General features: G+C 36.9%; 1 protein-coding gene across 1 annotated transcript in view; it reads left to right on the forward strand.

Moving 5' to 3' along the window:
- The first annotated feature begins 44 nt into the window (after window positions 1-44).
- Window positions 45-22,690, forward strand: part of LOC139140448 (tyrosine-protein kinase BAZ1B-like) — a 31,672-nt gene continuing 9,026 nt past the window's right edge. Inside the window, exons 1-19 of the mRNA XM_070709736.1 lie at window positions 45-395; window positions 2,243-2,418; window positions 3,248-3,353; window positions 4,057-4,102; window positions 10,621-10,719; window positions 11,940-12,013; window positions 12,808-12,973; window positions 13,817-14,476; window positions 15,034-15,158; window positions 15,839-16,000; window positions 16,396-16,525; window positions 16,757-16,928; window positions 17,549-17,652; window positions 18,297-18,449; window positions 19,085-19,242; window positions 19,719-19,852; window positions 20,766-20,967; window positions 21,448-21,514; window positions 21,833-22,116. Coding sequence (XP_070565837.1) covers window positions 283-395; window positions 2,243-2,418; window positions 3,248-3,353; window positions 4,057-4,102; window positions 10,621-10,719; window positions 11,940-12,013; window positions 12,808-12,973; window positions 13,817-14,476; window positions 15,034-15,158; window positions 15,839-16,000; window positions 16,396-16,525; window positions 16,757-16,928; window positions 17,549-17,652; window positions 18,297-18,449; window positions 19,085-19,242; window positions 19,719-19,852; window positions 20,766-20,967; window positions 21,448-21,514; window positions 21,833-22,116 — 3,131 coding nt within the window. The 5' untranslated portion in view covers window positions 45-282. The remainder of the gene's footprint in view (window positions 396-2,242; window positions 2,419-3,247; window positions 3,354-4,056; window positions 4,103-10,620; window positions 10,720-11,939; window positions 12,014-12,807; window positions 12,974-13,816; window positions 14,477-15,033; window positions 15,159-15,838; window positions 16,001-16,395; window positions 16,526-16,756; window positions 16,929-17,548; window positions 17,653-18,296; window positions 18,450-19,084; window positions 19,243-19,718; window positions 19,853-20,765; window positions 20,968-21,447; window positions 21,515-21,832; window positions 22,117-22,690) is intronic.

Here is a 22,690-nt window from a genome sequence, read left to right on the forward strand (position 1 = left end):
GAGCCTCGCTTTCGGTTTCGCCTGAAATTGACAATTTACCCATTAAATCTCGGTGTACACAGGAAGGACTTAACTTCTTTTTGCTGTAAAGCTAAACTACTAGATTTTCGCTCTCTAAAACAGTTGCTGGAAGTTCGCTATCAATTGTCATTCTTTTGAAATGCCGGTGTGCATCGGTGTCACGTGACGAAGCCAGCCAATCTTCCCCTTTGCAACACTTCATTCCCGCCATTTTCAAACCCAGCGTCTCTTCAGACTTCAGAGCAGCTGGTCTGGAACATTATGCCGTTGCTAGGTCGTCGAAACCACATATTGGTAAAGCCACTTAAGGACAAGAAGCCAGACGAGCCGATTTATGTGATCGATTTCACCAAAGAAGAATTTCGGTCGAAGGAGTATCCTTGATCAGACCCCAGAGGGGAAATCCAATATGGCCGCCCACACCGGTGGTCACTTTTTCGTCAAATTTTGTCATTTTGACCACTTATGATGGCTTGGTTGAACCATTTTTTCATTTTTTCACGTTTTCTTTTACGGTCTGTATTGGTAGATATCCAAAATATTCCCTATTTTTCTCGGACTGGAAGATACCCACACAAAGGAATTTGGGTATAAACTAGCGATTTTTGGAAGATAAATTTTGACGTTTGCGTCCGGTCACTTCCGGGTTTCTCTATCGTTGGATGTTGCTTCGATACCTGTTGTCCGTTTTATGATTCAATTCAGTTCCGATCACGCCGTTATTGCCGTTATTTTAAAACCAAAAAGTGAGTGGTCGATTCGCGTACGAGCCGCTATTGTTGAGTGTGGCGGTTGCCATGTTTGAGTGGGTTCATTGATAGGCCTGTGTGTCTTTCTATACGTATACATGCGTGCTGGCAATTGTATAGCGTAGACATACTTCAGCGGCCATTTATATATTTTACGCATAACGCAGCCTTTCGCGTCATGCGTATGTCCATTAATCGGCGTCATTCCGTGTGGCCAGGAGAAAAATAATTCTCTTTTACCGCCTGAATTCGTCTGTAATAGGTGTCAAAACCCTCGAAATTGCTAATAATATTGACACAGAATTAACTGCACATTTGGCTATGATTACGTTTGTATAATACTCGGCTAGCATATCCCGTCTAAGATTACATGAACAAAAAACGTAAAATTTATTTTGCTATTTGTAATTCTCTGTATATTTGTATTACAACAAAGTGATAAAGATGAGAAAATTAGATGGCGAATAAGCTAATAAAACTAATCTAGTGCACAATGCAGTTGGTTGTGGACTGGCTACAGCTTACTCAGCGTCAATGACACATCATGATGAGTGCTCTGCATACTAGATTTAGAGTTCACTCTGTGTGTTATGCACTTACTTCATCAAAACAAAAAGAAATTTAGTTGCTAAACACATCTCGATAATTTATATTTGCATAATAAATAATTGTTATAATTAGGATTATGTCAACTATAGTGATACACCAGTTAAATATCAAAAGAATAGGGAAAACAAATGCATTTGTAAATGTTCCTAGGTAAACAGTGTATGCAATTGCACTGCGGAACATTTTCATCTCTGATGTAGAGACTATTTTAGGCCGTATGGAGCATTTCAATCTAAAGCGTAGACAAATATGAACCAACTGTTGTATGTACGATTATGATGTTCTTGATGCACATTTAATAATAATAATAATAATAATAATAATAATAACACATTATTGTTATTTTATTGGTATTATTGTTGTTATTATTGGTATTATTGTTGTTGTAATTATGGTGATGATTATTGTACATTTCTATATCCTTCATTAAGTATCAGTTTTGTTCTGGAAGCACCGTTTTTTGCTCTGGTTTCTGTCAGTTATTTCCAATGGTTTGGTCCACAGTCCCTCCACCTGGGACTGTGTTTGGTCTTTATAGATTTCTCCCTACTGTATATGATTGATCCTGTTTTTTCTGACCTTTGGAATATGGGGGTTAATGACCTATCATTGTAAGAGACAATGACATCACTATTGGAATATGGTACTCTATTTATCTCTGTAAGTTCTGTGATTGAATATTTTCTTTTATATGAGATTTATATCCTTATGAACTGGCAAATCTAACAACATGGCCAGTGAACCACCCAGTATGAATTTCTGCTTGCTAAAAAAAATATGGAATCTTCAAAACTGAATTTTAAGTTCCCTGGTCATCTGACAGAGATTCCATTTGCAATTTCCTTGACTCATGATACCACCAGGGAATACACGTCACGATTGCAACTGTACAGTGACAATGTGTGGACCTGCCAGTGCACCGGTAAAATTGAACTCACCTACAAGGAAGCACAGCAGTCTGAAAAGAGGGCGCACCGGCAACTCCAAGAACTCTTTCCAGTGTACTTCGAGAAGCCAATATTGGAAATAGTCCATCACAGTAAGTTACTATAATTCACTTAGTAATTTTTAAGTCAAGATGAAAGTGGAAAGTCATCTTCTTAAATATTGAAAATTAACTGCACCATAGACGTCACTCAACTTTCCCAAAGATATTTGTTAGTGAGAGGTAGCATCACAAAAGTGACCCCTGTTATGAATCATGAACACTTTATTGATCATTGACCAAGCTTACAACATGGTACTGTTTATGATGACATCACATGAAAACATTGTTTTAGAAGCTACCGTTCTGTAAATGCCAAAATTTAGCATTGACAGTTGTCTTAAAAAAAACCCCCAAAAAACAAAAAAACTTTTGACATAATTTAAGATGCACTTTCATTCTGGTAATAGTATACTTCATGCCCTTTGATAAAAGTAATTGTTACAGAAGTTTTGTTTAGTGTGTCGGCAATGATGAAACCGCTGTGAGTGATTAAATATGCATTACTGTTTCACCTTTAGATTCTCGGACTATGAGTCACTTTTTGAATTTCCTGACATTTCCTAATTAAAGTTAGCCCTGTGTCTTCACGTATAATTCATGATTCAGAAAGCACACCCTAGAGTCAGTAGTGCGTCATATAGAATACGCTTCAGTGTTCTCCACAGCTTGGAAAAATGGAGGGATGAACATTTGCATAACAATGCCAAATTTGCATATTCTATTGCTATGAAAATCATTCTTTTGTATGGTTACTAACATATGCATAGATTGCTCCAACAACAAAGGGGTGGCCCGCCCCAAAAATCCCCTTGTGGAGAACCCTGTGCTTTGAAATATCGTCAGCTTTGCACACTGATTTTCATTTTCCTGTTTACCCTAGATACAATTCCATTGGATAATCTGGTTGACAAATCCCATCAACATGTCCATGCAATCTTTGCAGAAGATGAACCTGTAGAACTAACCATCAAAGTGACTGGAAAAGTGTGAGTAGTAGCATTATTGTCGGTGTCTTTGGGACACAAGGTTTGATTTTTTTTGGAGCAATTCCTGAACCTCAGAAATTGAAAATGGTGTGAGTGAATTTCTTAAAATATGCCTTAAATGAAGAGGTGTTGTGCATAAAATATAATTTGATATGAAAGACGGTAGCAGACTATTATGTTGACCTCAGTTGTCTCTTTAGAAAAATGTCATTTTGAATTTTACAATGGTTTGGTTGTGTCACGTTCACAGTTGCTCTTTTGAAGGTCAGTACGTCAAGATCAGTGCAAAATGACAACCATAGCACATTGGATGGGATACTTTTTCCAGTCATGATATGTGTAGTCAGATGAATTATCATGATCATGATGTTTTTACTGAAATATAAATGAAACATATCAATTACGATATAATAAAAAAATAATATCTTGGAGTTCATGTTTTCTTTATATGTGCACTTTGTAGCTTGTAAAATGAGACATTTGATAGAAAGTGTCCAACTCTTTTATTTCAGAAAAGTCTATCAGTTTGATCTATTTTCACACAACTCAAACAGTCAGCCCTGTAAGTCAGAGAAAAGGCATTGATTTGTAAACAAGTGAAAGGACAAAATGATCTTGTTCAGTGGTTACTCAGATGATGTTGCATTGAATGATTTATTCCGTCTGGTAATAATTGCTTACTTTCTGCATTCTCATGGAACAGCTTGAAGGGAAAAATTGCAAAAGTTCTCAAGTTACGTGAAGATGAGGTAAGAAAGCGACCTTTTACAATCTGCAAATGTCAATGTGTTCTTCTGCATTTCTTGTTTTTCAACACTACATTATTTAGGTAGATACTCTTTGCATAAACTATAATAACCTTCACAAAAAGGTATAACAACACCACATAAATTTTGTGTGTGTAGAACATGGTTAGTCTCCAATGTGACTTGTCCATCATGTTTGGTTGCGTACAATATTAAATTTATCATGTACAGTGAGAAACTGTCCCGATTATCAGATTTCACATTTAAAGTAAATTATATCTCATTGTTTTATGCATGTAGAAGTGACTCTTGGTACAGCCTGTACATGTAGGGTTCAGCTGTGTGGCGGTCAATTTAGATAACGGAATAGCTTTTGGTTGTCTGTGAAAAAAATAGATGGTTGTCACTACACAAAATAAATTCAAAAGTCATAATTTTCTATTAAACCTCCCATTTAAAACTTGTGATGTTTGGTGTAGTAGTAGTTCATCTCATGCTGGGTGTATCGATGTTTAATGGAAACAATATCAGTAGGTGCTGGATAACATTTTAGCGATGATTTTAGGATTAAAGAGAGACCTAAAAGACCTAAATAGACCTTAGAAAATACTGTTTAAAATGTCATGATAAAAATCTCTGTACTTCAATCAAACAGGTAGTAGGATTATGGCACATTGTAAGACTGTCAATATTTCTACGACAGTTTCTAAATCCTAAACACGCTAACTTCACACTTGGGCTAAAATGAGAAAGCGGTTGTCTTTTTTGGACTCCAAATGTGTATAAGTTTTGAAACTTGATATGTCATAACATGAATTGTTAATCTATGAATTTGCAAGCATAGTGATCTGGGTTGTAAAAGAATTTACCTGTGGACAAAAATTGGATCTTGAAGTGTGTGGTTGTAGGGTCAAAGAAGAAAAAGTGTGTGTGTAGTTTCTAGTTATTTGCTGCCAATATGGTAATGAAAACCTCCAAATTGATTTTGATCCTAGAATTTTGTTGATTATAATATTCACTCTATGAGTTTAAAATGAAGCCTTGCTGTTGTTTATACTTACATTGTCATTTTTTAGGGGCAGCTACTGGTTCATTGGCATGTAATTGTATTTGATATTTGTATTTTGATTCCTACCATCACTTCTTTCCATTCTATATTCAATCCATGAGTCGGGTAAATAGCATCTTTTGCCAAATTTCAAGATTCAGACAAATACAACTGACCTCTTTGATATTGCAGAATCAATGAAAACAAAGTGCACAGACAACGGATGGCTTTGTCGTTCAGTGCACAGGCATTCCACAAAACTTACTGACTGCTTTGCCTCTCTGCTCTCAGATTTTAGTTTTGAAGCTGTTTCTAACATTCAGCCCCAGAAAACCAGTCCCATTTTTGTTTTTTCAGGAGAAAAAGCTGTGTAATTACGGTCAAAATTCTCTTGCATAAACTTTGCTTAATTTCTTGCAACATGAATGCTGGGTGTTCAAGATTTTCCAAGTAGATGGTTTTATTCCATTGATAACTAGCTACTGAAAGGGAATGGATTACAGAGACCATATCCCTTTTCATGGAAAAGATGATATTTGAAGGGAAAATAGCAGGATAGTCAATGCTTGCTTATATTGTCCAGTGTCCCTAATATGGACACACTGTGATTACATCTGTTTTTAGTGCATGTGAGTCTCCGAGGTGATCGGTATTTCTGTGTTGCAGCCAGAATTTCATTTATCTGTTGAAATGCCCAGATGTCAGATAGCAACAAATGAAAGAATAAGTTGTGTATGGCTGTTGACACGTAGAGCAAATATAATTACACTAGGTTCAACACGGTTTACCTGCCTTGTAGTGTCAGTGTTATGCAGTGCGGAAGGCGGATTTTCAGGTCAGGGTACAAGCAAGGGGTGTGGCTTTTGTTTAAAGGAAACAGCCATGAGTTTATTGAGTTGAGTTTACAGCGAAACCTGCACCATGGCTCAGTCGCTGATAAATTCCCTACTGTGTCTAAAAAAGCAAAATGTTGCATCACAGGATGAAAGGTCGGCTGTTCTCGACATTCATCCTCATTGTTGGATTTACAGGAACGTAGGGAAATGAGCATCAAAGTTGTAGAGATTCCTGCACAGTTAGATCAGTCACGTATGATATTTCAGTTTCACTTTAATGCAGCCCAATTAGTTCAATCATGTTCCAAGAAATGATGTCAAATTCTGTGGCCAGTTGTGAAATGCACTTACGGATCATAAATCTAACTCTCCATCATTGTAGAGGGCGCTGTCATTATGACCCGCTTGACCTTATTTAAATGCCAATCATCCTGAATAGTTTGGAAATCAGAAACACTCACGCCTGTTGCTAGTGTGTTTTACAGAAGAATACAAGGGATCGGCTAATGGCTAACAATCTATCATTGGCTTAGTACATGGTGATCAGTTGATGTAAACTGTTGTTGTTTGCTGTAGAGAGTCTTTTTATGGTTTTGGAACTTCTGTATCATTTTTTGTATTCTTAATTTTCTTGATTTTCTTTACATGGGCACACTATAGGTGCATGACTTTACAGTGCCATACTTTTGTCTCCAAAATACTAGGTCAACAAACGTAGCCTTGATCATAACCCATATACTAGCAGAGAACCAGAATTGGTGGAGTCTTTTCACATGATTACTTTGATGGGTCAACAGACTTGAGGCCAAATAATTTGGCTCTCTCTAAAAGTACTGTGTGTACACTATCATGGCATTGGTGGTGAAAGTTGTTTTAGGTTCTTTAGCATGTGTTAATAGAAAATTGAAGTGAGCCGATCATATATCATCAACATGAGAAATAAAGGATGTTAGAAAAGCTTGTCTCATGAACATGGAGTATGAAAGATATCAGAAAAGCTTGTATCAGAAACAGCCACTTTCAAATTTGGAGGTATATGATAAGATAGCACCCATTTAAAGAATACGTATTCATGCCACTGTCTTAACAAAGAAGTGACATCTTGCCATTTGCCATGTTCCTACCAACAGATTTAGGACAAGTTTCCATGAATTTTAGTTTTGTTAAACATCAGCAATTTTTACAATCATCCGTATTATCCCTTTTCCTGCCAGACAGTATCACTTCCCAATCTGCCAAATCGGCAAAAGCAGTATTGAGCCAAAACCGTATGTATTTTCACCCACTTAGCTTGGTATGTTATAGCAGCTTTAGTTTGTAAAAATCATCTTTACAATATCCCTGTCTTCAGGGACCTTCAAATCTTTGAGTCTTTGTTAAAATGCACCATATGGGACATGTTTTGCTTTACTAGTTTTAACCAACTTGACCTAATGGTTAAATATAAACTTGGCAGGAAAAGGTATAATTCAGGAACTGTGATGTGTAATTATCAAACTACTATTTGGTATACCAGAATATCTTTCACTGACTTTGAAAGTGTTTCCACTTCTGATTCTGTTGCCAAATATTTTAGCATGAATTTAAGTCTGCAAATTTTCACAAAAAGAATCCGATATTGTGAGATGAAATAGTTTCCATAAGCCTCACTCTCTGTTCTTGTATTACTCATAATATCACATTTTCAAGGATATAAATGTCTGCTGTCCTGCTACCGTTCATTTGAAAACATTTTAATATTTCATACTTGCATAAAATGTCAGCACGGTCACTTTCAAAGGTCTAACGCTCGAAGCTTTACATAATCTATTTATTTCCGCAGAGTGTTTTTATGTTTCTCAGGGCTAGTCACCGAAGGCAGGCATTAACATAAAGTCACACAGAAGATCACTGTGACATACACTATTATTATCAGGGCAAGTCGAGGAAAATTGCCATTTTGTGAATGTCCTTGTGAGACAGGTCGTACACTGAAACTTACAGTTATGTTTGAATTTAGAGTGTTGTCAAACAAGTTATGAGTCAACCTATTTCACACAATAGTGACTGATGAACTTGGCAACTGAAGGGTTCATGACTATTTCTAACACAAATTTAAATAATACAAACTCATTACAAGTGGAGATAGTCAATGATGGTTGTATAAAAATTTATCTCAATATACCAAATCGTTGTACAAATTTTTTGTGAAAATGTGAGTTTTAATATTTGCCAGTCATTTCAGTTTTGATGTGTTTGCTTGGCTGTCTGTACCCATGTGCTATCGGATTTCCATCTGTCCTTTCGCTTTACACATAGTAGTCATCACGATGTTTTGAAGATCAATATTTGTCATGATATACGTGACCATGTGGTTCAAGTTATGGATTTCGAAGGTTTTTCTTGCAAATTTCCTTGAACTGGTTGAGATTAGCATTGTGTCGGACAGGCGAGGCCTGTTAATTTGAGGTTTCTGTCCTTTGTGTTATCAATTTAATTTATTTGTCATTGAGTCAATGCCGGTGACATTGTACGTTTCTGTTCAAATGTTTGAGTAGGTGTAGTGAAATGATTTTCTCACGTTATGATCAAAAGAGATGGGCATTTTTAATCTGTTAGGATGTTAGGAAATTTTTTAACCTCATTTGTTGATGCAAGAGGTCACCTTGAAGCCTTGATGTTCTATCTTTTACTAGCATGATATTTTCACAAAATATAATCTAGTCTTATTCTTGCCTTCATATATTTTACTCCTGTTGACATAACTTCAATTGGTGATGAATGCTCTGATTTCCCATTTTAATTGCCATTTTCTGAAAGCTAGCTTTTAAGACAATACATGTTCCTGTACACAGGATTTCTAACTGAATATAGAATTGTCCGTTTGTGTTTTTTCGAAAATCATACACATAATGTTAGTGGTTATGATGAAGTTGTAAGTGGGCAGTCATATTTTTGGTTAAGTCGAGAGACTCCAATACATGACTTGTACTCAACTCCACGGGGACCATCGATACGTTTCTCGCACAAATGTAATAACATGCACAAATACATCTCTTTGTGAGGACGGGTTATTAACCTTTTGTATCAAACTAAACTTGAAAATTAGTATTGTAAAAATCCACAAGCCACAGATGCTTCAGTCGTTTAAATATTCCTTCAAATATAAGAGTTTCTACAAGTGTATTGCTGTCAGTATTTTCTATTAAAGTTGGTACCCAAGTCATGCTGCCTGGCTTCTCCTTTGTGTATCAATGCAATCATATTAAGAGACAACAGAAATTCTGTGGTATGAGGATTCCCAAAACATAAACGGATTTTCCCAGACTCAACCTCAAGCAAAAAGATGACCTGTATTTGTCAGAATCATTCAGTAAATATCAATACACCTTCACTCAACATTTCTCTGTTTCTTATGTGTCGATAAAGAGACGGTAACCATCGTTGAAGAACTGATATTTTTTTCAGACACAGTCACTGCAACTTTGCTCAAAAATTGCCAAACAATAAAGTGAACAAATGTCAATGAATGGCTTCTAGAGGTCAGAGGTCAAAGTCATAGATCGGCCATGATGACAAAAATTTTATGTAACTGTCTAGAAGATAATTCTCTTTGACCTTTGTATTTTCAAAGGCCGTGCATTGGTTTCATAGAGTCATTTTCAAACAATGTGTCTGATATCCTATCTGAGAGAAACAATAAAGCTAATTAAGGTGTAAAAAAACAGAGGCTATTTCTGAGTCATACTGGTTTACTGTCAAATCTACCTTCAGAGGTCAGGTTCATCAGATACTGATGGATTTTGTTTCATATCCTCCAAACTTTGATCCAAATTTCCATTGTCTATAACCAGTGTGCCCTCTAACAAAAGAGATTTCAGGAAACTTTTGAGTCAATTGAAAAATTTGTGAAATTTTCTTGAGTCACAATGTATAATTTCCTATTCAATTGAAAATCTTCTGTGTCACAGAGAATATTCATGAGTCATGGCCCACCAAATAGGCTTAGAGGGCACACTGTCTGTAACAGAATAATTTTATTTTTCAATGGCCATGGCGCCAACTCATGGTTTTGGCATGTTGATTATGAACTTCTGACCTTTTCAAACAGGCAATTCAAGGTAGGGGTGAGCAAATCATTTTTAGATATCAAAAGCCTACAGGCTAGGGGACAAAGCAGATAATCAGCTCATCATCCATTAGACAACTACTGTAACCAGCTATCATTTTAGTCACCAGCTGGAAAATTCATAAATCCTTTGGCCTAATGGATGTGAAAAAAATACCAGCCCAGCCACAAAAACTACTACAGCTGTAGCCCATGAGCTAAGGCTTGTTGGTTTCCTCATCCCTGCAAGAGCACTTCAGTCTGTCGTCTGCCATCATGCATTGATCTGTATTGTGTTTGTGTAACCTTTAGGTTTCAATAAAATAATGAAATTCTGGTTATGTTGCAATGCTTTTGAGTTGACGCCACCTTTTCACATGTACAGTACTGCGGGTATTTTGCCATTTTCTGTGGTGTAAGATTGTATCATACACTTAACCTGTTCATCCCAAATTCCCTGTGAACAGATCCACACTCTCACAATGGATTTGTGAGAAAATAATATTCATGAAGGCCTTCAATATTTTCTCTTTTTTGACTATCCCCGTAGCTGCCAAGTAACTGCAGCTCACCATCCAGTGATAAAGAAAACACAGAAGGTTCTTCATCATCTGGCACCGGATCACCCAAGAAAGACCAAATCAACAAGGTCAGTATGCCATTTTGCCGGCTGCATTCTCTAATCATTAGGGAAATGATGGTGAAAAGTCATGAAACCACCCTTAGCTTCTAAACTGTGTAGGGAACAATTGTAATGAAATTGTAAGGTTTACTTATTTGAAACTATCTGCTCATTGCCTATCTGAAATGCAACTGGGCAGATCGTCCATGTAACCGACACGAACACGAAGTGTGTGTTACCGGCTACCAAAAACTATGAAAAATAGTCAAGAATGGGCTACAAAATCACTATCAGTTTTAAGTTGCAGGTAGAATAAGTCTGTGCCTTTGTATAAAATACTATAAAAATAGTAGAAAGTGAACAACCAGCTGAAAGTTAGTTGAGGAGACCTTAACCGCATATCATTTGCATCTCATTGTCGGCTACATGGACTGTGTGCCTGCAACTGTGGTAATTATAAGGAAGGGATCCCCCTCTGTTTTCCAGCAAGCTATTCATATGGTAATAATAATACAAAAGAATACATTTTCACAACAATAGAATATGTATTGCTATGTAAAATTGTCACTCTGTTTTTCCAAGCTATGGAGAACACTGGATTTGTAAAATAAAAATACTGTGATCTTGCAATGAATATGAATTTTTGAAGTTGAATCTTGTGAACAGTATGAAAAGTGAAGGCTACAGGCTGTTTATTTTCAAGCCATTGCATTTCTGTGGTTGTTACAAACCTGTTACCTTCAGTACCTGATGCCATTGCTTATACACAGCTCAAGTGTATTTCCTTCTGACCACATGTTCCCACAAAAACAAATTGTAGACGTGGTTCTAGTAAAGTGTGGGTTTATCTGCAAACTTGCAAATGTTGGTTGTGCAAGAGTAACAAGTCATTTTTGGAAACATAAATGAATTGGAAATCATTCAAACATGAAGAGAGATTTCTATTGAGTTTTAATATGAAATTATCTCTTTTATTGAGTGATTATAATTATGAGATCTCTCCATTTGACAAAGGATGACAAACAATATACAGACATATTAGTTTTTTAGAGTTTTTCTCAAGCATCATTAATGTATTAAAATTTATATTTAAGCAATAATGTACCCCCTCCTGGACCATTATGGACTCAAGTAAATTTTGCACAACATTATGTACTCAGCAAAAGTGTCATTTTGTCACTTGTGACCCAATTTACAAAACAAACATGGTTTCTGCATCTGATGTATTTTGACTTGTCTTCCCACAGCATCTGTACAAATACAATGTGGAGTTATCCAACGAGGGCAAAATCATCAGTTCTGTGCCTGCAGCTGACCTCAAGTAAGTAACTTCCACATTTATCACATTTGACCTACAGAGGGCAGTCTTACTGAACTGCCCTCTCTGGCAATCTGTGTTCCACAGAAGATTGCATACCTTTTGTAGACTGATGATTCATTTCCATGTAGATTGTTTTTTCGTTGAGTGATAGAGGGAATTCTTTGATGATTTTAGAAATTTTAAAGATTGTTAATAAAGGTGTTTAAGTCAAATTTGAAAGCAGATTTGTTCCATCGGTTTTGTAACTTGTGTCAGTGTGTTATGATGTCATAAAATATGAAAAGGAATTAAACCAAGCTATGTAAATTATTCTACTGAACTGAACTTAATATTTGACACATATCATCCGTAATTTGTGGTGTGATTCATCAATGTGCCATAATGGGAATGTGTTGATGCATGTAATGAACAAGTTACTGGTTAACAATTGGGAAAATGTTACATTGTACAGAACTCCTATCTTGACAAGTTTAAAAACACCATCTATACATGGGGCCATTCCAGAAACAAAGACGACATTGTTTGCCACTTGGATGAGTGATATTGGAAAATTTCTGTTTTCGCTGAAAATGGATCAGGTGTGTCATGAAACATATTCTGAGTGGCCGTTTTGGGTTACAGCAAATATTGGTTTTCCAAAGCCTTAAGAGAAAGCAAAAGGCATGATCTTACCCGAATACCATTTGTCAATATGTTTATATACTAATGGCAGTTCATCTTCATGTGGATAGTGCCTTGTGTTGATTTTTTGTATCTGAGATAACAACGATGTGTGTTTTTTCTTCTTTTATCAGGAGAGTGAACAGAACCCCAAACAAAGATCTCATCAAGTTATTTATACGATCTCATGCAGTTCGTGCAGGAACTAACCCAAACAGCCCATGGATTGTTGATGATGCATTGGTCAAGAAATACTCACTGCCCAGCAAATTTGCTGAATTTTTACTCGCCCCCAAAAAGGTAAGTTTTGTAATCATATTAGTTATCACGCACAGCTGATAGAAATCCCGCTAGTATGTGTTTGTGTTTTTTATTCTATTCTCATGAAGAAGAGACACAGAAAAACCTTTTACAGCATGGTATTATAGGATATAAACATTTGCAAAATCATAATGTCATGATGACTTTAATAGTCAAGTGTAAGGGCACTGCTCGGTAATTTTACATAATCTTTTGCTCAGTTTAAAATGTTGAAAGTTTGATATTATCATAGTGGTGTGGTGTACTTATGCAGTGAACCTGGTTCTTGTAATGAACACATTTGAAAATTTGTATGTGAACGTTACAGAAAATTTTGTTTATCACAGAAGTGCAATGTATATGTATTGTACTGAGACTGATTGTACATGGAAATTTTATGTGAACATTGTGTGCAAATATGATTAGAATAGTGACTATGCCAAATATACCCGGTACAGTCTCAAACGTTTTTCATAATTCCAGCTCCAGCCAGCTTTCTACAGTAGCAATGAGACAAAGTTAGTGAAGACCAGTAAAGCATAATAAGACTCATACAACACATTTTATAATAATGCATATGTTCATGGGAAGACCCTTAGGAAACACACATGAACTTGACTTTTATTTACTTGTCCTGAAAAGACATACATAAACATGGTGATTTCTTTTAACTTGATCCTATCTTGGAAATGTTTGTCAGTCAGCAGGTACACACATGTGTTACAGTGATTTTATGGATGCCTTGATTTTCATTTGATGACTTTCCCTAAAGTATGTTACAGTTGGTGTCTGTATTACAATCTGACACAAGTGTCATTTACATGCTACTTGTTTTCTGTGCAGGTCTCACCTGATGGAGGTCTGGGCAAAAGGAAATCTATGTCAGCTGCCGGTAAACCAGCGAAAAAAGCTAAAACAGAACCCAAAACCAAGGACAAAGCTCCAAAGAAAACTGACAAAAAATCTATCACTCTCAAGGATGCTGCCAAGAAAAAGTCCAGTCCAAAGTTACTGTCGAGTTCGGTAAAGAAACTCAGTTCTCCTGGGAAAAGTCCAGGGAAAAGTCCTAAGAAAAATATTTCATCTCCTAAGAAACAGACTGTGGTTCTTATCAGCTCAAGTTCGGAATCATCAGACTCGGATTCAGACTCAGATTCGGATTCAGATTCAGACTTTGCCTCCATGCCATTGATATTTTTCAAAAACATGATCGACAAGGAAAAAGGAAAATCAGACCAGGGTTCAAATGCCAGTTCGCCAAAGAAAGGCAGTGGATCATCAAAGAGTTCAACTCCAAGGTCATCACCGAAGAAGAAGGACCCCAAGCATAAAAGTAAAGATGCCCAAAAGATGAAAAAGAAAAAGGACAAAGACAGCAAAGCTAAGGGCAAGAAGCAGAGCAAAGGAACAGCAAAGGAGAAGAAAAGTACCAAGTCTCCTAGGAAAACTCCAACCAAAAAGTCACCCAAGAAGGGTGTCTCAGGGACTCCAAAGAGGAAGAAGGTAAAGTCAAGAATATAGATGGTGTTTTATGCACCAGAATGTTGTAACATTTTATCATAGACATTGACGGGGAACTGTCTATGCTTTTGTTTTATACATTTATTAAATGTGGTTGGCCATCTTGTAATCCTCTCTGCATAAATATTGGGAAGGGAATTTCAAAATTTTGAGCAGTTGAGAAGGAAAATGTTTAAACACAGTGTTGATGCACATGGAGTGGTTATAGCTTGCTGTCAAATCTAAAAAAGTTTTGGGAAACTAGAAATCTATTTATTCCAACAGTTGTTATTTTAATTAGACTTGCAAGTTTGATCATGCCAGCAAAGTAAAGCTGAAATGTTTATCAGTTGTTCAATTTGTTTCAAAATGGAAGCATGTAAAAGCAAACCTTCATTTTCTGCAACTGCAATACCTCTAACAAGAAGCCTTTGAGTCCAGAACACCAACATTACAGAAATTTGTTCATTTAGATGCTTTTTTAGTTGAACCAATTCTTCCTATTCGTAGTTAATTTTACATCCTTGCTTTATTGATTTTTGTGTTGCTCACTGTCACAGATCCAGGTCACATTGTTTGATATTGCCAAGAAGAAGGGATTAAAAGTGGAAAAGAAAGGAACGCCAAGTCCAATGAAAACACCAAAATCTCCCAGGTCACCAAGGCAACCACTCATAGCAAAGAAGTGAGTATTCTAAATCTTTCCAGTCTCACTCTTGTGATTTGGAATATACAAAAAAATCTATCAAAAAATATAAAGTTCTGGACTGGATAGCATCGTTTTGCACTGCCCAATACATGCAGAAGGGCTGCAACTGATGGTGCGTGAATGAAACAAATAACAAAAAAGATGTGCGACAAGCTATAGCCCTTTGACTTATTATCTCCTGGATATCATTATCAGACCACAGTGGTTTTTTTGTCCAATTCCCTGTGAACAGGCCGACACTCACCGTTGATAACAATGGGTTTAGTCCAAACTATGGTGGTGAAAGTGTGAATGTGGGGTTTGGTTCAACTGTGTACAGAGGAAGAAGGGTGAAAGGAACAATGGAAAAGAAACCTGATTGGGACAAACTGACTGTATCCTATCTATGTACTTTTTAACCTACCATTTGACAAACAGTCTGTCTTATATACTTCTAAGCTACCTCACAATTATCAACTGCAGCTATACACACTTTAATTTGTGACTATTACCTTAGTCAAGATTTATCATGAGATCAACTATAATTTGCTATGTTACCCACTAACAGTGCGACATACAATATAATCTACTGACTGGGAGCCTCGTGTCTGTGTGTCCTACTGTGTGACTTACGGTCATTTTATCCTTTCTGTAATTTTTCACTGTGTACTGCATAGGCTTGAGAAGGCCAGAAAGGACAACAATAAGACTTTGTATCAACACCTGGTGAGCCGGGCTGTCAGGGAGCTTACTATGCAACGAGTCAGTGCAATTAGGGATGTTGATATCAGAACTGATGTACAGAAGAAACTTGAAGCCAGAATGGAAAGGATACGATGGTAAACACATCTTTTGCCTTCTAAATGTTGTCCTGTACATCTGTCTATCTGTATGTCAATCTGTCTGCTCATGCATCTGTCCATATATGTAGATACTTGTGTCTATTTCTATGGCAGTCATCTGTCTTGTTCCACTTTGCTGTAGCCTTTTGCTGGGAATCTCCTGTGTTTAAAGCTCACATCATATTACAAAGATCACTGTTACCAAGGTGATGAGATTCTATCCTCCTCTGCCATAGTGTTAAAGCAAATTATTTTTCAGTTGGTTACATAATCTACATTTAATTAAGTCTTCTTTGCAGAAGACATGACAAGTGTCACATGTAGGATTTACTCTCGTTAACGACGAGGAGACAACTTGCTGATTTGCACAATGCTTTGACTTTGATTTCCAGGAAAATGATGACGCCGGAGGAACGGGAGAAGGCCATGCAGGAGAAGAGAGAGCAGAGAAAGCAACAGGCAAAGTTAGAAAGACAAAAGAAACTACAAGACGAGAAGAAGCTGAGACAAGAAAGGGCAAAGGTCAGTGTCGACTAGGGAAGATACCTCTCAACGAATGAGAAAAAAGATGTTTATTTTTGTGTAAAGCATGGGCATTTGTTGATAATGTTATATTATTATGTTTTCATGATATTAAAATAAAATAATGGATCAGTCTGATGTATGAAAAATTGCAGAACTCATGGCTCAGTCTTGTAACTGTGAACACCCTAGTTAGACTGAACACAAGTTGTGTTTTTGGTTTCTCCACAGCGCTATGAAGACCAAGAATTACAAAACCTGAAACCATTGCCTATACCAAAACTAGTGCAGCTGCCGGAAGGACTGCCAAACACACTGTTTGGTGACATAGCCATGGTTGTAGAATTCATCAGCTGCTATGCTGAATTACTTATGCCTGATGATCCTTATCCAATCACTGCAGGTTGGTGGAAACTCTACAAGTCATTTTTTGTTACAAATCTCTGTGTGCTCTGTAACTCATTAACTCTTTAATTTACTTAGGAATTTTTAGAAGTTTCTTTCTGTCATCCCTGTACCTACTAATGTAGTACTGTGTGCAAAGTTTTTCAATTTGTTCATACAGTAGATATAATATGAGCTTATTTACAAAAATATGTAAATGATGCATAAGAAGGGTACCCTGTAACTCACAAACTCTTCAAGTCAACCAGAAAAGTCCAAAAATGTCTTGGCAACAGCCTGTACCAGTATGCAGAGTGCAAGTTTACAGTCTCTTAGAATTTTCGAGTCAGTGGCACATTTATTTATCTCAAGGAACTCACTGTGCCAAATACATAATTTGTGCAAAATTATCTTGTCAATAGTGATTTCTCTTTACTTTTAATAAATGAACAATTCCTTTGAATATTTAGAATTCACACACATGAAAAAATATTGTAGAAGTTTATTTCAGAATGAGTGAAACTTTACACACATGATGTTTTTTATCAAGCAGTATCATGTTCACTTTTTCGGAGTGAATCCCAAGGCTGCATATATGTATGACTGATTGAAAAAGTTATCATTAATTTTATTTTTCAGAGTGTCTGATGAAAGCCTTAGTCAGTGGTAAAGAAGGTTTTGGATACTTGTCCAGAGTACTTGTTATTCTTCTTCAAACACTGTTGCAGGATGGGATAGCTGAGGTGAGTTTTCAACACTTGGCCGTTTCACATTGTAAATGTTCAAATATATATTACCATTGTCTAAATTTATGTCCATAAAAAGATTTGAAAATGTACTACAGAAAGAGAAAGTTCCAGTTGAGTGAAATGGTTTTTGAATGTTTGGATTCAAATCATTCTATAAGGAAATCATTACTCTTCATGCTGGGTAATTTGAGTAAGAAAATTCAACTTCTGTATTTACATTAGAGACGGGACCCTTCCCATTTGGGAAAATAAGGGTCCCTTTTAAAATTAAAGAATATTTGTATCTGAATAATTCCTTGAGAAAATACTAGTCCTTGTGGCAGGGAATTTGAGGTGGAAAATTTCAACTTTTATATCGAGAGCTGGGACCCCTCTGAAGAAATTATTGTTTTTTTCTCGTAAAGGTTGGAGATTCGATCCCGGGGATTGAATTTGTTCTGGTCTGTAAGAGGATTATGAAGGTGTCACAGCCTTTTGTTTTCCAATGAAATTGTAATCTAGTGAGTAAATTTCCTGGCAAGACAATCTGACCCCTGAACTATATGTCTTTAAATAAGCAGCCCCAGAAAGGTAAAACATGCCATTTATCAGAGTTCCAATCAAGTTTGACAGAATTGATTTTCATTTTCTCCATGTAGGATTACAAAGAATTAGGCGCTGCCGTTTCCGATATTCCAGTCAACATGCACACATCATCAGAACTGGTCAGGTTGTGCTTGCGGCCACATGATGAAGATGAGGACCGAGCTGAAGACAGTGATGAGGAGGAAATCGTTGAAGAGCATGACGTGGTGAGTACATTTATTGTCTTTTCATCTTTGCACAAGGCTGTGGTCTCACTCCAGCCATAGAGGACATGTTTTAGTATCCAAAAATGTTCATTATAAAATATATTTGTTTCAATATAAAATGTCAAATGCATTGAACCCTGTGCATTTTTGCAGCTCATATGAAAATCTTTGTTGTTTTTTTTGAATGACAAAAATCTTCGTGCTCCATAGTTGAAGAATAGTAGAATCTCACACACTCATTGGCAGAGATGGAATGCAATTATACGAGATCAAAAACATCAGTTTCATACTAGCTGGGGGCAGGTGTGAAAGACAGTCATTAGGCGTCATCTTATTTGCCAGTACATATGCATGTCAAAGAAAGATGGCTGTGTTAAAGCATAGTAGGCATGTCCCTCTTGCACTGGGCCATTGAGAAGTACTCAGGGATATGACAAGCAAGCAATTGGGTATAGAAATGTTTCATTCATCAATTTATACACTGTGAGAAAAAATTTAAAGCTCACTGGGGTTCTGACATTCCTAGCATACTAAGCACATGAGAAATTGCTTTTTCTCCTTGAAAACGGCTTTGTGTTCTTTATATTTTCCTGATATAAAGTGTCTTGAAAGCAGAATCTTTATTTCTTTTACAGGAGCCTGATCTGATAGAGAGACTGGAAAGCTATGAGTATTATGAGTTAGAGTCGGCTGACAAGTTACAAATCATGGTTGGTCTCTGTCACAGGATCATGTCCTCATTCTCAGTTCAGGATTTCATGGAACAAAAGCAAAACAATGCTGCAAAACTCATGTGAGTATTGACATTGAACATTGCTGTTTTGAGCAATATTTGCGCTTTTATGAATTAATTTATATCAGTTGACTGCACCTAGTGCACAAGCGTCGAAATTCGGAATGTGAATAGAGGCTTGCATACCAAATGTGGCCGGTAGATTTGGACTGACCTGATAGGTAATATTTTTGTAATGAAAGGGTCATTAGCATGCCATTTTGTAGACCGATTAACACCATAAGTATAGGATCTTCTCCAACCAGCTGTCTCGCCTCCTGAGATAATCCCCATCACAACAAATATATTTTACTATCAACATAGACCTGTCAAAATCTTCTAGCAGTGTTACTCATGGACTTTTTTGATGCAGGGTAAGCAAAGTCCTGCTTTTCTCCATGAAGTTAACCTTTTGAACTCTGACCCCTCACTGGTGACCTATGACATTATCCAGAGACACCACTAATGAATTCATTTTCATTTTTTGAATTCCAAAGGAGGGCCAAGAGAGACTTGGAGAAAGCTGCCAAGAAAAAGAAGAAGGAAGAGCGAGATGCAGCCAAGCAGAAGAAAGGAGAGACATCGCAGAATGAAGAAGATGGAGAAAAGAAAGAATGTGAGAAGTTTGATGGTAGGTGACAAAATTGATTTCTGAATCCTTTCTCAACACAACATCACAGTGTATATTCAGCAACATCTGTCTTCATCAAACAGTGTTAACCCTCATTTCCCTGGTTTGAATATAGTTTTTGTCCAGCTCTGTGGTTTAAAATAGTGAGGTTGAACTTTGACTGGTGAGGGTTTGGATGGCAGGTTGAAATTTAAAGGTAGAATGTGTACCTCGGGGACAGATATTCAGACACTCAAATTTTTGCAATTCTTTCCTGATCTACTACTTATTGGGGCTCATTTTAAAACTCCTTGAGTAAGAAAACTTTGCTGTCTTAGTTTCTCAAAAATCGAAAAATTTTATCTTCCCCCCTAGAATTACAATGTAACACGGAGATGGCAGCCACTGTGAATATAAATTATCGGTAAAAGTTAGGTAATTTGTTTCTCTAGTACTCAACTTTGCACAATGACCCGTGATTTTTATTTTTCATTTAGTAAGAGATTGTTTGAAAGTTTCATTGAGGGAAGTTTGAGCAAAAGTTTAACCTGTTCACCCAGTTCCCTGTAAACAGGTCCAAGATCACCATTGATAACAATGGGTTTGGGTAAAACCATGGTGGTGAAAGGGTTAAGTCTTGCAGTTTTGAGACACATACTACCCCAAATGATATAACCTTGAAAGCTTGGGAAACCTTTCAACAGAGTACTGCAGTAGTATATCTGTCTACTCTGATCCATTACCATGGGACATGACCAGTGTCATTATTTACATTTGCTGCTTTAGACTGGTGGACTTTGCAATTTTTCAAGCAGGGGTTTAAGTTGATTTTGTGAATGCATACATACTGAATGTGCTGTGTTCGGATGAGAGAATTGGGTATGTAGAATTTTGCTGGTCTTATTCTTACTTTATAACTTCCTTTCATAAACAGAGGAACAGAAAGAAAAAGAAGAGAAGAAGAAAGCCAAGAAAGTGCTGCCACCTCCCCCTCCTCCTGCCCCCAAGAAGGAGGAAGAACTAGACCTGCCTCCTGAAGATGATGATGATCTCGCATCCGTCGTGAAGAGAAGGCGAATCCTGGCAGCCAGAGACAAGGCAGCCAAACTTGAACAGGAAAAACTTGACAGAGAAAGGTACTCAGGAATTTTGCTGTTGTATCAATATTTAGATATTATTGAAAGGAGGAGAGATTTCTGTTCGGTATTTCTTGACTTTATTAAAGAAAGACGTTCAGCATTTGTGTCAGGATTTGTGAAGATGTCAAGTTGTTTTGTTTTTTGTTTTTTTTACTTGATATAAATGAAAGTTCAAAAAGAACACAAGGTAAAATGTAGAATTTCTTAACCCTGCCACTAAAATTGTTCAGCCCAAACCCATTGTGATCAATTGTGAGTGTGGACATGTTTACGAGAAATTAGGGTGAGCAGGTTGATACAAAAGTGAGAAGTGGAAGTAGAATGAGATTGGTTGTAACTGATAAATTATTCTCTGTGTCTTTCATTAGAAAGTATGGCCAGGGGAATGTTGGGAAGGCAGTATAGCGTGGAAGGAGGTGTATTTCCAGTTCACAGTTGGTTAGTCATGCATGTTTGTGGTTTTGTTTTTCACTGCAGACGTCAAAAAGAATACGAGGAACAGAAAAAACAGAAGGCAGAATATCAACAAGAGAAGGCATACGAGGTAAGCAGAGTGAATACTGATGGGTAAATGGTTGAATGGTGAGAAAATATAGCAGGAATTGACACATGTCGTCGCAAAATAACACTTTGGATCTCATTGATAGTTGGTGACATTTTCCTTTTCACCACAGGAGGGCACTACTGCTTCAATTCTCCCGTGCCAGGTCCCCTTAGGCACTGCAGCAATCACAGCCACAACATGATTTGGCTTGCCATTATGTAATTCCAAATTGATACATGTAAAAAGTGACACATGTTGTAACAAAACAGCACTTTGTAGCCCTCTGACAGCTGGTTACATTTCCCTTTTCCACCACAGGAGGGCACTGCTGCAGCCAAGCTTTCTCTGCGCCAGCTGCCCATAGGTACTGACAGAAACCACAGCAGGTATTGGGTCTTCAGCCATGTGGTTCCAAGCCTGTTTGTGGAGAAGGGCTGGATTGACAGCTCCATTGAGTACCGAGTGGCAGATGAAATCAAGGTTGAGGTAGAGGATACTTGCAGCAGCAACAGTGATGAGAGTGATGGTGAAACTGACACTGATAAAGATGCTGCAGGTGTCGCCAGTAAACTTGATCTGAAAAAGAGAGCGATAGAACAAACGTATGTATCATCATTTATGATTTGTTTTGAATATTTTTTGCACAGTACCATCGTACAATATTTGTACAATATTTTGTTATGTTACAGCGTTCTTCTCCACAGCCTTGTAAATCAGAGGTTCTGCCAATTTACATAACAATGCATAATTTGCATAATCTATTATTGTTTTTTACATTGTTTTGTTTAGTTATCAACATATGAATAGATCACTAAAAAAAAACAGGGGTTACCCACCCCTCAAATTCCCCTTGTTGAGAACCCTGTGGCATGTTTGTGAATGTGTGGTACATCATTCAAAGTCCGCCAAAGGTTGTTTGTATCCTTTTGATTGTGTATTTAACTAAAGAACAGCCGTATATTTAATGCGGTTTGTCTATTCTATCTCAATACATCTTTCATGTGGCATTATTATGGATATACCGGTATATTAAATGAATTGTTTTGATTCAAATTGTTTAACATATCAGAGAAAATTTTGGTCTTGTCTGAAAATACTTATGTTTTAGGAGTCATCAGTAACAAAGCCAGTATTCAAATAAGATAACATTCATCTGGTGTCTTTGTCATAGTCACT

The sequence above is a fragment of the Ptychodera flava genome, chromosome 9 (assembly GCF_041260155.1).
Source record: "Ptychodera flava strain L36383 chromosome 9, AS_Pfla_20210202, whole genome shotgun sequence".
Taxonomy (NCBI): domain Eukaryota; kingdom Metazoa; phylum Hemichordata; class Enteropneusta; family Ptychoderidae; genus Ptychodera; species Ptychodera flava.